The 18,779-nt window shown below is 37.3% G+C and overlaps 1 protein-coding gene across 2 annotated transcripts in view; it reads right to left on the bottom strand.

Moving 5' to 3' along the window:
- The window catches only part of PHLPP2 (PH domain and leucine rich repeat protein phosphatase 2), a 71,492-nt gene that overhangs the window by 36,144 nt on the left and 16,569 nt on the right, over positions 1-18,779 (bottom strand). Inside the window, exons 4-5 of one of the 2 annotated variants that reach the window (XM_070613833.1) lie at positions 18,277-18,329; positions 3,709-3,899 (exon numbers count right to left, since the gene is read on the bottom strand). In XM_070613833.1, the coding sequence (XP_070469934.1) occupies positions 3,709-3,885 (177 nt within the window). In that variant the 5' untranslated portion in view covers positions 3,886-3,899; positions 18,277-18,329. The remainder of the gene's footprint in view (positions 1-3,708; positions 3,900-18,276; positions 18,330-18,779) is intronic. The other variant, XM_070613832.1, reaches the window with a different exon arrangement.

The following is an 18,779-nucleotide window of genomic DNA, read 5'->3' as shown; positions in this document are numbered from 1 at the left end:
TGCTCAGTAGTATTCCAATATAAGCATATACCACCTCTGTTTATCAATTCACCAGTCAATGAACATTTGGGTTGTTTCTAGTTTTTGGCAATTTGAATAAGGCTGCTATGAATTTCCAGTCAAAGTCTTTGTAAAGATATAATTCATTTCTCAATACCTAGGAGAATTTCTGGGTCATCTGATAAGCATGTTTAACTTCATAAGAAATGAAAAAACTGTTTTCCAAAATGACTGCAATCCCACCAATGACGTATGAGTGTTTCAGTTGCTCCCCACCTTTGCTAAACTTGGTATTCACCAGTCTTTAAATTTTAGTCATTCGAGTGGTGTGTAGTATCTCACTGTGATTTTAATTTGCATTTCCCTAATAACTAATGATGTCAAGAATGTTTTCATGTGTTTATTTGCCATCTCTGTATCTTCTCTGGTAAAGGGTCTGTTCAAATCTTTTGCCCAGTTTTTTGTTAGGGTATTTTTCTATCACTGAGTTGTAAAAGTTCTTTATATATTCTAGATACAGTTCTTTGTTGCATATGTTTTATATGATGTTAATATAACCACACCAATTTTCTTTTGGTTGCTATTTGACCAGTATAATTTTTCCATCATTTCACATCCAACCTTCTAAGTTTTAGGTATGTCTCATAAACAGAAAGTAGTAGGATTTTAAATAACAATCTGACAATCATGATTATGGTGATTACTAATATATTTGGATTTATTTCTACCACTATAATTTGTGATAATTTATCATGCTAATTATTTTGCTCCTTTTTTCTCAACTCTTTTCCTGCCTTTTAGCATTACAGAAATTTTTATATTTTTTCCCCTTCTACTTTTAGTGATTATCCTTAAAATTTTTTAATTCATGCTTGACAATTTTTCTAATAAAGTTTAAAGTTACTTTGTGTTTCTATCCTTTTATTCCAAGACTGCATCACACTTTACTTATCAAACACACCACTGCATCTTGAATACTGTTCAGCGTAGTTTGAGCTTTATTAGTTCATATTTATATTTAAAATATATCGGCCGGCCCCATGGCTGAGTAGTTAGGTTCACGTGCTCCGTTTCAGTGGCCCAGGGTTTCACTGGTTCAGATCCTGGGCACGGACATGGCACTGCTCATTAGGCCACACTGAGGTGGTGTCCCACATGCCACAACTAGAAGGACCCACAACTAAAATATACAACTATGTACTGGGGGAATTTGGGGAGAAAAAGCAGGAAAAAAAATCTTTATATTTAAAATATAAAAATCTTTAAAACCTTTTATAATCAATACTAAATTTATTACCATATATTAGCAATGTCTGCACTCATCATTGTTTCTTATATTCATTGTTCACACCTTCCCTTTGTTGTTTTCTTGTTTCTTTTCCTTCCTTTCTTTCTTTTTTGGTGGGAGGTTTGTTTTTACATCCTTTAGTAGCTCTTTCAGTGAGGTTGTGTCAGCTCATTAGTCTTTGCATGTCTGAAAATGTCCTATTTTGCCTTAACTTCTGTAAGATAATTCAGCTGGATATAAAATATAGGTTGACATTTATTTCCTTTGACCAATTGTGCAAATAGTCCTCTGGCACATATTGTTGATGAAAAGAAGACTTGTCAGACTGTCAATTCTTTTTAGGTAATCTTTTTCTCTCTGGAAGCTTTTATGATTTTCTCTTTGTCTTTCATGTTCTGCAATGGGTCTAAGTGTAGATTTATTTTTATCTATCCTACTTGGTATCCAGCATACTTTCAATCTGAACACTCATGTTTGTCTTTACGTCTAGAAAAATTTCAACCATTATTTCTTCAGATATTGCTTCTCTGTTCTGCTCTACTCTCTTCTCTGGAACTTCCATTAGATACATACCAGCACCTTCCTCGAGGGCTCTTCTGTATTTTTTATCTGTGAAATTCTTCAATACATCAGTTTATTACATTCAGCTATAAAACAGTGGCTTAAAAAAAACAGAGTCAGTCCAGGACTGCAACAGCAGCTCCATAATGCCATCAGGGATGCAGGTGCCTTCTACTTTCCAGATGGCCACACTCAGCATGTGCTTGCAGTTCCCAGTCACCATATGACCATTCCACCTCCAACACTAAGGGACTGTGTTCCATAAAGGAAGGAGAGTGGGGCAAAGGTTCAAGCCATCCATTTCTGTCCCATTTTAAAGGGCTTTCTCAAAAGTTCCACCTGGAAATTTTTGTTTTTATCTACTAGCCACCACTAATTACAAGGGAGGTTGGGGAGATACAGTTTTTGATCTTGGTCATACTGCTACTCTGAGCAAAATCCTCTTCTATTAGTGAGAAAAGGGAAAAATGAACAAGAATTACTTGAATGGAAGGTTTGTTTTTTCCTTCTCCTTCTTGTGCTGTTTCCTGCTTCCTCTCCACCAATCTCCCAACCTTGTCCTCATTCATGTTCTCCCTTTGGAGAAATTTTACTTACTTTTTCACTCTGTTCTTCAGCCCCCAAGATCAGAACCAGGTCTCATTTTGGTAGTGGTGGGTTCCTGCCCCATGGTTGATACTGGAGTTACACACATGAATTCATTAAGCCAGTTGGGGCTTGTTCATTTCCTAGTTGCAGGCCACATAACTGAGTCCTTCCACCTCTTTAGGACCACAGCTAGCAACAAGCCTTGTTTCCAGGCAGTGGTTAACAACAGTTTCGGGTTTGGGGTTTTGGATTGGTTGGGTTTTTTTTTTTCGCTCTTTTTCCAGAAGCAAAGAGTACCACTGATCTCCTGGTTCTAGAGAATCAGCCTGGACCAGGTCCCCTCTGGTGAGCAGAGCACTTTTACACCCAAATGCTTATAGGAGCTGAACTCCTGGGCTGCTACAACCTTTCAGACCCAGAGCCTTCAGACCTACTCACCACTTACATTTCTATTCTACATTTCTAAGCCCAGCTATGTCTTTTTATATATATTTCTTTTTAATATATGTATTTTATCTATATTGCTGTATATCTGGATCAGACTGGATATCTCACAGCACGAATTCACAAAGTCATTTTGTCTGGACGTTCTCTTAAATTCAGAGAAATTGTTGTATGATATTTGAGATTCAAAATAAAAGAAATAAAATTATGTATAGCTTCATATAAATATTAACATATCTGTTTTCAGTCATATGTCATTCTGTTTGGCTAACTTGCAACTGAACTCCTTTCCTATGATGGGGAATTCTCTAGTACAGTTGTAAGAAATGGCATGCCTCCCTGGCTGCTGGATAGGGGCTTATAACCACTCCAGACTCTGAAGTTTAGTTTAATGGGCAAAAAAGAGAAACTAGAAAGAATCTATTTCAGTGATGGCTCCTGGCAGCTACATCTAGTTTCCAAAGGCAGCTTCTAGTGGTAGCATCCTGTCTACTCTTGGTGTTACCAGTGACAGTATCTAGTGCCTAGCAGTGGAGGCACAGTGCCTTCAACAGACAGGTTCTGTAGCAGAATTTGGGGCATGGATAGCCTTTGGACCTCCTAGACAGCCTGTGATGTAAATAGATCTGTTTTATGCTTAAATTAGCCTGAGTTGGTTTCTTTTGTTTAAACCTAAGAACCCTACAGAACAAACTTTGTGCTATAATCCTTCATAATGCTCATATCGGCTTCTTTGAAAAGATGTGGAAAAAGCTTTGAAAAGCATCTGTGATATCTTTTAAATTAAGATGATCAAAGGAAGAATAGTTCATCTTTGGGAGTCTTACCTTTCCCCCAACCAGAGGCAGAATGTGCATCTTTCCAGTTTGACAATCCTTTACTGAGGAAACGATGAGGCAGGTGCCACAGAGAACAACGAGACGTTCAGCCCACTTATGCAGCTGGGTCTTTCCCTTGCGTACATTATAGATGCCAGACAGAAGGATTCGATCCAGATGATCCATCTGGCATGGTTTTTCTGAAAAGAAAACAGTACTTCAGAAACCACCATTAAAGTAGCATAAGAATACTGAAAGGCAAAAATAAAGTATTATGTGTCAACATTCCGCATACTTGTTTATAGATTTAGGTAACCAAACAATGTAAGTGTTACACCACAAGATCTCAGTCCTAAAATGTTATCCATCACTAAAGTTATATAACAGGAGTGCCATGAATTTTGGTCTAGAGAGCAAGATTTTATTTTGGATGCCACTGTTAATCCTTCCAACAACTATATCTCTCCTGTACACAGAGAAAGGCAGTATGGCAGAGTGGTTAAGATCGTGGACTCGGGATTCAGACATTCAAACCTGAGTGTGAATCCTGGTTCTGCCATATACTTTGTTTCCTTGAACTACTTAATCTTGCTGAGCTTGACTTTCCTCATTTACACAGTTTAGATCTTAATACTACCCATCTCTGGGGAGTTCTCATAAAAAATTAAGATAATGAATGTAAAGTAAAAGCATAGTTTTAGGTACAAAAGTATGGAATAAATGACAGCCACTATTCTTGTGATTAGTCTATTCTAGAAGGAAGAAATTCATAACTATGGGAATACTCTATTCTGTATACAATCCTCCATCTTTCTGCTCTTCGTGAGGAAAAGCTTATGGCTGATACTTCAATCAACTATCCCAATCAAGGTGGCAGAAGCTGATATGTGCATGCAAGAACTTCTCTTTCTTTCTTTTTTTTTTTCTGCTTTATCTCCCCAAACCCCCCTGTACACAGTTGTATATCCTAGTTGCAGGTCCTTCTAGTTGTGGGATGTGGGACACCACCTCAACGTGGCCTGACGATCAGTGCCATGTCTGCGCCCAGGATCCAAACCCTGGGCCACTGCAGTGGAGCATGCGAACTTAACCACTCGGCCACGGAGCCGGCCCCAAGAACTTCTCTTTCTTTTAGCACCCTCCTCCCTATTAGAAATCTTTATAAGACTGAGATACAGTGAACAAAACAGCACATTATGACAGCAGAGATGTTCTCAGCTAAAGCACTACTAAAAACAGACAAGTAACTCTACACAGAGATGAACAGAAGCAGAAATAGTATGACGTGGTGCAAATAGCAATAACCTGAGAGTTGAGAAAACTAGGTTGTACTCAGTATTATTACATAATTGATTATGGAAACTTGGGCATCACTTTGCCCTTTTAACTATGTGTCCTATAGATAACATCAGAGGAAATGGACTAGATTACTTCAAAGCTTTAAAACTTTGTATGTTAACACTAGATATATGGGAGAATCATTTCTCCTTCTATTCTAGGCCAGTACTTTCATCTATATTCTAAATTCCACCTTCGTTGGGAGTTTGGTTCCTCTCTCTTTTCACTCTTCAACTTCACCTTCCTTATTGTTTCTATCAAAGCTACAAAAGCACTAAAGTTTTCTCCCATTCCCTCCAAGTCTCAACTGTAGAATTCCTTTAGTTCAGTGGTTCTCCAATTTCTTTATCTGAGAATTAGTTTAAACTGCAGAACACCAAGACTCATCCACAAAGAGTCTAATTCAGAGGGCCTGGGATGAAACATATGAAAATGTATTTCTAACAAGTATCCCAGGTAATGTAAATGCAGATGGCCCACAAACCATATTTTGAGAAGCTCTGTAAGTTTATTCTTTGAGGCTCTTTTCTTCTCATTTGTGCTTCTATATTAGCAATCTCTGTTACCTCACCTCCTATTTACTCAATTTACTTCAATCTGGCGTCCACCTCTCAAACTGCACTATTCACATGTTGATAATGGCCCTCAAATTTCTATCTCCTGCCCTAGTATTCTCTTAGCTCTGATCTCATATATCCAATTGCCTGCAAGACATGTCCAACAGATGTCTCTACTCACCTCACATTTACAGATTCAAAACCAGTATCAGACTGGAAAGAAAGAAGTAAAACAATCTCTATTTGCAAAAGATAGGATCTTGCATATTGAAAATCCTAAGTGAGGCAGAAAAAAAGACTTTTATAACTAATAAATGAGCTCAGCAAAGTTGCAGGATACAAGATTTTTAAAAAGTCAATTGTATTTCTATGCATTAGGAATAAACAATTCAGAAGTGAAATTAAGGAAGTAATTGCATTTACAATAGCAAAAAAAAGAATAAAATGAAAAGAGGAATAAAACTTACATACTGAAAACTACAAAACATAGTTGAAAGAAATTAAAGAAGACCTAAATAAATGGAGACATCCAGTCTTCATGGGTTGGAAGACTTAATATTGTTAAGATGGCAAAACTCCCCAAACTGATTTACAGATTCAATGTGATCCCTAGCGAAATTCCAGCTACCTTCATGGTAGAAATTGACAAAATGATCCTAAAATTCATATAAAAATGCAATGGACTCAGAAAAGCCAAAAAAAACCCTTGAAAAAGAGCAAAGCTGGAGGACTCACATTTCCCATGTCAAAACTTGCTAAACAGTAAGGACTTGGCATATAAAGTACAGTACTGATATAAGGATGGACAGAGAGCAATGGAATAGAATTGAGAGTTCACAAATAAAGCCCCATATTTATGGACAACTGATTTTTGACAAGGGTACCAAGATAACTCAATGGAGAAAGAATAGTCTTGTCAACAAACGGTGCTGGGACAACCCAATATCCGCATGCAAAAGAATGAAGCTGGATCCCTAACCTCACACCATATACAAAAATTAATTCAAAATGGATCATAGACCTAAATGTAAGAAATAAAACTCTTAGAAGAAAACATAGCAATAAATCTTGTGACCTTAGATGAGGCAATGGTTTCTTAGATATTGACAGAAAAAGCACAAGTAACAAAAAAGAAAATACATATAAATTGGATTTCATCAAAAATAAAAAACTGTTGTCCTTCAACAGATACCATCATGTAAGTGAAAAGATGACTCATGAAATAGGAGAGAATATTTTCAAATCATATATCTAACAAAAGTCTTGTATCTAGAATAAATAAAGAACTGTTACAATTCAGCAAGTAAACACAAATAACCCAATTAAAACACAGGCAAAGGATTTAAATAGATATTTCTCCAAAGAAGATAAACAAAAGGCCAACAAGCACATGAAAAGATGCTCAACTTCATTAGTTACTACATAAATGCAAATCAAAACCACAACGAGAAACCAGTTTGCACCCACTAGGATGAATACAATAAAAAAAGACAAACAATAACAAATGTTGGCAAGGATGTACAGAAACTGGAACCCTCTTACATTGCTGGTGGCATTATAAAATGGTACAGCCATTTTAGAAAGTCTGGCAGTTCCTCAAAAGGTTAAACACAGAGTCACCATATGATGCAGCAACTCCACTCCTTCATCTATATGCAAGAGAACTGAAAACATACGTCCACACAAAAACTTGTACATGACTATTCATAGTAGCATTATTCTTAACAGCCAAAAAAGTAGAAACAACCTAAATGTCCATCAACTGATCGATGCAAAACAAAATGTATATCCACACAATGGAATATTATTCAGCCATAAAAAGTAGTACTGATACATGCTACAACATGGATGAACCTTGAAAACATTATGCTAAGTCAAAAGTCCAGCCACAAAAAACAAGTATGTATGATCCATTTAGACGGATTGTCAGAACAGGTAAATCTATAAAAAGAGAAAGTATGGGGCCAGCCCCGGGGCCAAGTGGTTAAGTTCGCACGCTCTGCTTTGGTGGCCCAGGGTTTCACCAGTTCAAATCCTGGGTGCGGACACAGCACTGCTCATCAAGCCACGCTGAGACGGCATCCCACATGCCACAACTAGAAGGACCCACAACTAAAAATACACAACTATGTACCAGGGGGCTTTGGGGAGAAGAAGGAAAAATAAAAAATGACAGGGGCCAGCCTGGTAGCGCAGTGGTTAAGTTTGCATGTTCCGCTTCAGGGGCCCAGGGTTCGCTGCTTCAGATCCCAGGTGCCGACATGGCACTGCTTGGCAAGCCATGCTGTGGCAGGTGTCCCACATATAAAGTAGAGGAAGATGGGCATGGATGTTAGCTCAGGGCCAGTCTTCCTCAGCAAAAAGAGGAGGATTGGCAGCAGATGTTAGCTCAGGGCTAATTGTCCTCCAAAAAAAAAAAAAGACAGAAAAAACAGAAAGTAGATTCGAGGTTGCCAGGTGTTGTGGGAGTGGGGAATGGGGAATGACTGCTAACAGATATAGGATCTCATTTTATGGTGATGAAAACCTTCTAAAACTAGATAGTGATGATGCTTGCACAACTCTCTGAATATACTAAAAAGCACTGAATTGGATACTTCTAGAGGGTGAATTTTATGGTATGTGAGTTGTATCTCAATAAAGTTGTTATTTTTTTGTTTTAATCTCACTATTCTCTCCAAACCTGCCATTGCATTTATATTCCCCATCCTGGTTAACCTCATTACCTATTACAAAGTTGGTTAAATTATGTAAAAATGGGACTTCATTAAAGTTTATCATACTTAGTTGTCTAACAGTCTCTTTGAAAGTTTACACGAAACAGATATTAAATCAATTGATGTATAATTTTTTTAGTCTCTTTTTGCTTGGCCAAATTTCTTTATAGTTTATTACACAGAAAACTCCTAAATCTATCTACTACCACTCTCAAAAGGGAATATTCAATTTTGTTTGGGGTAAGTTATGTGTCTATGAAATAACATGCTGTTTTATCATTAATTTTAGAGGGTTTGCTAGATACAGAGTGCCTCAAGTCTCTGATATTCTGAAAGTGATAAAAAACAGAACTGGGATGTTCTAATAAGTATTTGGAATGTCTAATAGTTCTAATTAAAAAGTAGTTTTACAATCTCAAAATCCAAGATTCTAAGTGGAAAATTAGGGATAATTTTAATTTCCTTAAATGTTTATACTTTCAAATGTTCTATAAAGAAAATGGATTGCTTTTATAATTAAAAAAAAAGTTTCTAGAGCCAGCTCTAATGGTCTAGTGGTTAAAGTTCAGCACTCTCACCACTTCAGCAGCCTGGGTTCATTTCCCAGTCTCGGAACCACACCGCCCATCTGTCGGTTGCCATGATGTGGTGGTGGCTCACATAGAAGAACTAGGACTTACAATTAGGATATACAACCATGCATGGTGGGGTTGGGGAGGGGAAAAAAAGAGGAAGATTGGCAACAGATGTCAGCTCAGGGTGAATCTTCCCCTACAAAAGAAAAAAAAAGTTTCTAAAAAAAAGAACCAAGGGTAACCCTGTAGCAATGAGTATCTCTATTGCCCAAAGTATAATCTCTAAATATAATTTTTCATTAAAATGAACCAGGAGTCCATAGAAAAGTGGTTTATTCCTAGTCTGAGTCAGATAATGAAAAGATGATCTTAGGACATCTTGTTGTCCAAGAACTTAATGGAAAATCCAGAATACTATCGAAGACTACTGGGGTCATGTTGGAAGGACGCAGAGCCAACTTGAAAGAGCTCACAGTAGTTGAGAAGGGACAAATTGAGCATCAAAAAGAATAATGGCTATAATGAGTTGAAACAAGTATATTCAAGCCCATGAGATCATGATGATACTCAAAACAAACAGACAAAGAATAAAAAATGAAGTCAGACAGACTGTGAATATAAATTGAAAGTCAAAATAATAAAGCTTCTAGAAAATAATAAAGGAAAAGACTGTTAAATTGGACTATATTAAAATGAGGTACTGGGGGCTGGCCCAGTGGCACAGCAGTTAAGTTCGCATGCTTTGCTTCGGCAGCCCGGGGTTCACCGGTTCGGATCCCGGGTGCGGACATAGCACCGCTTGGCAAGCCATGCTGTGGTAGGCGTCCCACATATAAACTAGAGGAAGATGGGCATGGATGTTAGCTCAGGGCCAGTCTTCCTCAGCAAAAAGAGGAGGATTGGCAGCAAATGTTAGCTCAGGGCTAATCTTCCTCAAAAAATAAAAAATAAATACTTCTTTTAAACAAAAGACACCATTAAGGTTCTAGTTCTGAGTAAGATGGAGAAAGCACACTCTATCTTGTCTCTCCCACTGAATGTACCTATAAAACCTGGACAGAATACATGGAGCAGCTAAATGAGGCCCCTGAAAAGTAAACAGTAGCAGGCAGATTAGGGAAGAAAAACAGAATTAAAAATACCACCTAACAGTAGTGAGTTTACCATTTTTTCCTCCTCTGACATCCCCCAGCCAGGACTCGAAAAAGCTCCAGACCTAGAAGTGGGCACTGGTGTGGACTTGTAGGAGAAGCCCTCAAGTTCGGTCATGAAGAGTGGGAAAGGGGTCCCCTCATGCCCAGAGAGCAGGGGAAATTCCTCACTTTTCCTTTTTTTTCCATTTTCTTTATTTTCTCCAGCACCAGGCCCCAGGAGTAGCTGCAAGGGTGAGGGACACAGGCACCTAAAACTCTGAGGGGGATGAACTTCCCTCTCTGACTGGAAGACATGCAGTCCCAAGAGACAGGGGGTGAAAACCTGTTGTATTTTCTGTCTCCTCCTGTGCTGGGCCCTGGAGTTGGGTGCAGTTGTGGGAAGTGCCCAACAGGATGGGTTAAATAAAGGCCCAAGACTTATTGAAGAGGAAGGAGTCCTGGAAAACAATCCCATAAAGTTGTCTCTGAACTCCTGGGCTCACCCTTGAGTCATACAATGATCTTAAACAGCATGCCAAAAGCTCCGAAGATGGAACTAAGGGGTAGAACCAGAGAGAGAGAGAAGAAAAAGTGCTATGCTGAAAAGTTATTTGAAGAAATAATAGGCAAAAACTTCCCAAATGAAAGACATAAACTTAGAGATTCAAGAAGTTCAGTGAACCTCAAACAGGATAAATCAAAGAAAATTAAGCCCAGACAATTCATAATCAAACTGCTGAAAACTAAAGACAAAGAAAAAATCTTGAAAGAAATCAGAGAAAATTGAAGCACCATTTATACCAGATACACTGGGGGGTAAAAATGAAATATTTACTTACATTAAAACAATAAAAAAGGATACCTCAAAACAAATTTCAAACTTGCAATAGTCCCCCCCACACCACACAAAAAACTTCTGCTATTTGAAGTACTTTAGTAGAAAAATTTCAGAAGCAGTTGTGGCTAAGCAATTCCACCATCTGGTTTCATGGTCCCAAATAAGTCTTCTTATATCTTTAGGCCTTAGTTTCCCAAGTTTAAGACCAATAAGTGGGACTAGATGATCCCTAGTCCTTCCCAGTGCTTACATTTTACGGATTCCTCATATTCCTCTATTTCTCCAACAACCAAATGGTGGAGTATCCTAGACGTTAAAAGGATGAGATTTAGAAGTAGACAGATTTATCTGTTTCTTAGCTCTCTATTTGACTTCGGCAACTTATAACCTCTCTGAAATAATAACACCTGTCTTTAGCGTTATAAAGATCACATGAGAAATCTATGTAGAGTGCTCAGCACTTTCGTAAGTACTCAACATACAGTAAGGGTGTAAAATAAATACTAGTTATTATAGTGAAAGTTCAAGTTCTGCCCTAAGCCTCCTTCTTTTCCTATATTTAAGTATTCTCTTTCAAGATATCTTAACAACTTCCATGGCTTTAACATTCTCATGTGTCTGACTCCCAGATCTGTACTTCCTAAACTCTAGTTCCACATTTCCAACTATCTGCCAGACATCTCCACTGGATACTTACCACCTCTTAAAATTAAACATGCCTGCAACCACGTCATCACCATTCCTACAAACTGCCTCCTCCTTACAACTCAAATCCTGTCATTCTCCCAAAGTCACTGAGGCTCAAAATCTCAGAGTCAGCTCCAACTCTTAGGTTTTCTTCTTCACGTTCCTTTTTCAATCAACCATTAATTCTTACTGATTATTCCTTCAAAAGTCTCTCCTATGGGGACCAGCCCAGCAGTGTAGTGGTTAAGTTCAGCATGCTCTGCTTTGGCAGCCCAGGTTCATGGGTTCAGACCCCAGGTATGGACCTATACCACTCATATAGCCATGCTGTGGCAGTGTTCCACATACAAAATACAGGAAGATGGGCACAGATGTTAGCTCAGGGCCAATCTTCTTCACAAAAAAAAAAGTCTCGCATATGAATGATTGCTTCCCATTCCCTAGTTTAGACTCCTTTTAACTCACACCTGAATTATTATCCACACTGGTGCCAGATTCATCTTTCTCCGGCTCACTTGGATCCCATCACTTCCTGCTGCCATCTGGCAAATGAAGGCTAAACTCTTCATATTGCACTCAAGGCCCAGAACAATCTGAACTCAAATTATATGTGATTCACAGAACATGCATTGAAATTTCTAATATCCCACTTCTGTCCTCCTTTTCCTTTCTGCTTATTGAAATTCTGTCAATTTTTAAAGAACCAAGTCAAATACTACTTCTTCAGAGAGACTTCCCTGATTCTAGAGATCTCCCTGATTTTCCAGAGAAGAACAGCGACAGGGAACTTCCCTATCAGCTATCAAAATATATCATATAGATATATTAATTAAAATAGTCCTACATTAGCACAAGACAAATAGATCCATGTAACAGGATAGGGTCCAAAAATAGACCCCTGCCTGTATAGGAACTTAATAATAATCAAGGTGATGCTTCAAATCAGTAGCGAAAGGATGAGCTATTCCATAAATGTTGCTGGGACAACTGGCTATCCAGCCATGGAGAAAAAAGTAAAGTTAGATTCCTACTTCATATTTTAAAAATATAAAAGCACTAGAAGAAAACACAGGATCTGTTTATGACCTAGGATAGGGAAGGAATGTAAATGCATCAAAGGAAAAGAATGACTAAATCTAATTAAATAAAACTTCTGCACAACAAACGAAATTAGAAGACAAGTTACAGGCTGGAAAAAAATTTTGTCATAAATATAGTATCCAAAGGATGTGTATATTCAGAATATATTCAGAAGCCCTTTAGATCAATACAAAAAATATAAACAAAAATTTGCATAGAAATATCAATGGGTAATTCAAAGGAGAAGAAATCTAAAGAGCCAATGAAAATATGAAACAATATTCAACCACACTAGTAATCAGGGAAACAAAAATTAAAACAATGTGGCCATCATTTTATCCATCAGATTAGGAAAAATTTTAAATGCCAGTACTATTAAAAGATGATACTGTGGGCAAGAGGGTACTCTGATATACTGATGGGATATACATTTGTTCTGCAGTAGTAATATTTTAAATGCAAATACTTTAAATGTGAATATCCGATGACCCAATAATTTCATAATTTCATATTTAGAGATCTACTCTGAAGAAACACAGGTGCATAAAGATGCAATTTTACTACAATGTTGTTTGTAATAATCAAAAACTGGAAATAATGTAAATTTCCATCACTAGGAAATAGTTTCATAAATTACAATATATACATGATATTCACTACTATGCAACTTAAAGAAATACATATAGAAGACAGTTGAGGAAACATCTCCAAAATATACTGTTAGGTGAAAAAAAGCATGAAGACCAATACCAAATAACATCATTTATGTAAACAAAATGTATTTCTACAAATACACATTACATAGAAATAAGAGCTTGAAAATTTTGAACAGGTATATAGCAAATTGATAATACAGTCATGCATCACTTAAGGACAGGGATATGTTCTGAGAAGTATGCCCTTAGGTGATTTTGTCATTGTACGAATGTCAGAGTGTACCGAAGGAGAACAAAATTTGCCACCTCAAAATGTCTCTTTAACATCAGGATTATTTTAGGCTGATTACTTTTAAGAAACAAAAGACCCAAAGGTTTTCTTATTATGTCCCCCTTAACTGCCTAAAAGAATTCAGATTTAAAAAAACCTGTTTGTTGGGCTCCTCTCTGTGTTTTTCTATTCTGTGTGGCCAAAAACAAACACTGGTTTGCTCCTTTTCACCTCTCTGTGAATTGCCTTCCCTCCCTTTGAAGTCCCTGACTCTCCCCAGCCCCAACATCATCTTTTGTCTTTAGCTGAAGATAGTATTTAAGGTGAGCGCTTTGGCCATTTTGGTGAGTTATTCTTTTTTCCTGGGTTTCTCTCATGCATGCTCATTAAACTTTTGTTTGTTTTTCTCCTCATCTGTCTCATGTCAATTTAATTCTTAGACCAGCCAGCAGAGCCTAGAAGGGGAGAGGAAAATTTCTTCCTCCCCTACAGTACTTACACAAACCTAGATGGTATAGCCTGCTACACACCTAGACTATACGGTATTAATCTTACGGGACCACCACCATATATACAGTTTGTTGTTGAGTGAAACGTCATTATGCAGCACATGACTGTAGTGGTTATCTATTAAGCAGTGAATGGGCTCAGGAACTGACTATAAGAAATTAAAACACAACAGATAATGAGACTATATTCACAGTTTACTTGTGTAATTAAAAATAAAATTTTTAAAAAGAAAAAAATGTATGGATGCAATAATTACAAATGTGGAACATGCATATAAAATAAGACTAAGAAAATGCCCAATCATAAAAGTAATTGTATGAGGGTGGTGGAATGTTTTTTAATATATTACTCCTATAGTTTAACAATGAAGCTTAAAATATGCAAATTAACATGAGATAGTATTTTTTGCAATTTGGGGCAAAGATTAATTGTAACAATAATACCTAATGTTGGCAAAGGTGTAAGGAAATGAGTACTCCCAAATTCTACTGATTAAAATGTACATTGGTATCACCCACCTGTGCAATTTAGGAATATTTAGTCAAAATTTTTAAAGTATATAGTAGTCCCCCATCCACAGTTGCACTTTCTGTACTTTCAGTTACCCAAAGTCAATCGTAGTCCAAAAATATTAAATAGAAAACTCCAGAAATAAACAATTCATAAGTTTTAAATTGTGCATGTACTGAGTAGCGTGATGAAATCTTGCACCATCCCACCTCATCCCACTGGGACGTGAATCATCCCTTTGTCCAGTGTATCCACGCTGTACATGCTACCGGCCTGTTAGTGACTTAGTAGCCATTTCAGTTATCAGAGTAACTGTCATGGTATCGCAGGGCTTTTGTTTAAGGTATCCTTATTTTACTTAATGACCCCAAAAGGCAAGAGTAGTGATGCTGGCAATTGGAATATGCCCAAGAGAATGCTCCCTTTAAGCGAAAAGGTGAAAGTTCTCGACTTAATAAGGAAAGAAAAACATCGTGTGCTGAGTGTGCTAAGGTCTACGCTAAGAATGAATTTTTTATCCATGAAACTGTGAAGAAGGAAAAAGAAATTCATGCTAGTTTTGCTGTCACACCTCAAATAAGTATGTACATATAGGAAAAAACATAGTATATATACGGTTTGGTACTACCTGTGGTTTCAGGCATCGACTGGGGATCTTGGAAGGTGTCACCCACGGATAAGGACAGACTACTGTATGTAGTGACTCAAAAATTCTACTTGTAGGAATCACGTCCTCCTTCTTCCATCCTAGGGGTCAGCCACTCTCCTGACTTTTATAATGATCATTTCCTCGCTTTCTCTCTATTTTTGCCACTTACCTATGCATCCTGTATTAGTTATAGCAGGTTAAACTACTATAACAAAAAGAATATAATGGCTCAAACACAATAGAAATTTAACTCTGTTAGGGTGGTGATTGTGAGTTGCCAGGGGGCCACACTATCAAGAAACTCAGGCTGATGGCGGCTCTGCCATTTTCAACGTGACTTCAAATATTGCTCTGATGATTGCCATCCTAGCCCATGGAAGAGGAAAAGAGCACTAAGAAGCATGTGTGGGAGGTTTTAGGAACCAGGTGTGGAAGTGGCACACAACAATTCCACTCCACACCACTGAAGAAAACTCTGTCACACATGCACACCAACTGTGAGAAAGTCTGGGAAATGAGGTACAACTGAGCTGTCTGTGCCCAACTACCATTCTATCATTATGGAAGAAGGAAAGAACAGATTTTGGTGGGCAGAGAGTAATATTGCCACATATCTCTAAACAATATGGCGGAGTTTTGCCCACTTTTCAACTTTAAATGAATGGAAACATACCATGTGATTCTTTTGTATCTGGCTTTTTTTGGTGGTGTTTATGCTCTTTGGGCAAAACTGTCTTGAACAGTGTGTTCAGAGAATATCACAGAAAGAAATGCTCAGGCTGGGAGTTGTGCTACCTGAGCTATACAGTCCCAGAACTACAACTTCACCAGCAAATCACACCTTCTAGACTCTGCTTCCTCATACACAAATAAGGAGTTGATTAATGTGCTCTCTTAATCTCCACAATGGATCACGCTACCCATTCATCTTTAGTTGAACATATTCTCTCCACAGCTTTTATATCATGAATTTGCACTGAGCCAGGGATCTCACTCACTCTTCCCCCAGCACCTCCTCTCCAGAGAGTGATAACTAGCATTTGCATAATGGCTGCTTGGAGTACCAGCTACCTTTTATATCCTGCAAACACAGCAACATTAACTGGTTTGAACTTATGCCCTTATGACCCTGGCCTCATTAACACTATATTCCAACTAAGTTAACTCACCAAAAACTCTACACATGAAACATTTAAAGCTGATTACTAAGCTATTTGCTTCAAAGAGAATACCTCAAAAATATCTTTTCTTCTGTTAACAGTGGTTGTCTCTGGATTTAGGAACGGGGTGGTTGGAGGAGCAAGGTGAGAGGGAAGCAGACTTTTTGTGATGGCTATCAGACACGTCCACAAATTCTTTGATACACCTCTCTTCAAAAAGTGGGGCTTAATTCCCCTCTCTGTAATGTGGACTGTATTTAGTAGCCTACTTCTAATAAACAGAAAGGGGTGAAAATGATGGTAACTTATGAGGCTAGGTCATAAAAAACACTGAGGCCTCAAGTGTGTGTGTTTCATCACTGGGAGAAGCTAGCCGCCATGTCGTGAAGACACTTAGCCCTGTAGAGAGGTCTACATAGCAAGTAACTGAAAGCTCCTGCCAAAGCTGGTGAGGAACTGAGACCTTCTACCAAAAGCTAGATGTGTGAGCCATGTTAGAAGTGAATCTTCCAGCCCCACTCAAGCCTTGGGATGACTACAGCTTCAAGTAACAGAGTGACTACAATCTCATGAGACCCAAGCCAGAACCATCCAGCTAAAGTATTCCTGGATTTCTGACCCACAGAAACTGTATGAGATAATATTTACTATCTTTTTTTTTTAAAGGTTGGCACCTGAGCTAACAACTGTTGTCAATTTTCTTTTTTCTGCTTTTTTTCCCCAAATCCCCCAAGTACATAGTTGTATATTTTGGCTGTGGGTCCTTCTAGTTGTGGCATGTGGGACGCCACCCCAACGTGGCCTAATGAGCAGTGCCATGTCTGTGCCCAGGATCCGAACCGGCGAAACCCTGGGCCACTGAAGCAGAGTGCGAGAACTTAACCACTCGACCACGGGGCCAACAGTAAATATAAAGATATTTACTATCTTGTTAAGTCACCAAGTTTTGAGGCAATTTGTTACATAGCCAAGAGATAACTAATAGACTTATCAATATATATTTTTTTTACCTTTTGTTTTTGGTGCCATATATATTTTTTTTTCCAAAAATAATTATTTTAAAAAATAATTAGCTGTAAAAACTTCTTTCCCAAACATAATTTTCTCACTCAAATTAAACCAGCTTCTCTAAATTAATAGAGCTTACTTTTGGAAATGTTCTCTGGAAAGATTCCCCCCAAAATACAATAAGTACTACAAATCGGTACTCTTTAGACTCTACTGGAAACATCCTCTTACAGGTATATTAAGATCCTGGGCATGCTACAATTTATCAGGTGGTGGTAGAAAATTAATGTAATCAGTGCCAAAAATTGCAATATAACTGAATGCAAACGCAATCTCAATGGTTAAAAATGAGGTCACTGGCACTTTAATGCTCAACTTTCATCCCAGAATGAAAATATATAATGAAGAACTCATGTTCAACCACAATCAGATAAGGAGCATGTTACTGTTCCAAGTTGCTGGATTTTTTTTTTTTTCACCAAGTTTTATAGTAATAGAGGGGTGTGTTCTTTAAATTAATCTTAAAAGACTTTCCTCAGTTTTAATCAAGCAATTATTCTCCCTCCATAAACCAGCAAAGGAGAGAAATTAATGGAAACAAAATGAAATCAAACTTTTAAGGAACAACATGTCATAAAATATTGTTATGACGAAAAATTATAAATAAAATCTCTTGTGAAGTACAATTAATAAAACTGGCTTGTGATATTATGTCACAAGAATTCTATCAAGAAGTATACAGAAATTAAATCAACAATTTGAGAAATGAGAGCAGGGAATCTTAGTAAATGGTTATGCCTACATACACTAATAATTTAGTTATTAGTTCAATTGTTTGAGAAGTGGGTCATATTAATTCAAAACTGTTAGTTGTTAAATGGCACTTACTAGTTGTATGACCTTGGACAAGTTATTTAACTTCTCTTTCTCAGTTTTCTCATCTGTAAAACGAGATAATAGTTCCTATAGCATAAGGTGGTTGTAATGAGTAAATTGGGTAATTCATAAGCATAAAAGCACATGGTAAGCATTCAATAAATGGTACTCAGTAGTAGTGTTAGTAGACTATGTATATTTAGAAAATAATATTCAGAAAATATCTGATTTTAATAAATCTAAGTTTATTATTATAAAATCAATCCTTATTACTGAAGTGATCACATAAAAACTAGTTGATAGGGGAAAAATGCATCAAAAGAGAACAGAAAGTAAAAAATACTAGATTTCAAGCCCACTAAATTCAACAATATATACATTTGACACATGTATTCATCAAATGTTAAGTTGTATATGATAATGACCATCTACTTCTCAATATTCTTGAACTATCCAAAAGTTCATGGGCTTCATAAGGAACTTGAAAATATAACTGACACTAAAGCACTGATTTG

Source organism: Equus przewalskii, chromosome 3 (genome assembly GCF_037783145.1).
Source record: "Equus przewalskii isolate Varuska chromosome 3, EquPr2, whole genome shotgun sequence".
Taxonomy (NCBI): Eukaryota; Metazoa; Chordata; class Mammalia; order Perissodactyla; family Equidae; genus Equus; species Equus przewalskii.
The sequence above is the reverse complement of the archived record's forward strand: the minus strand, read 5'-3'. Positions and strand labels throughout refer to the sequence as shown.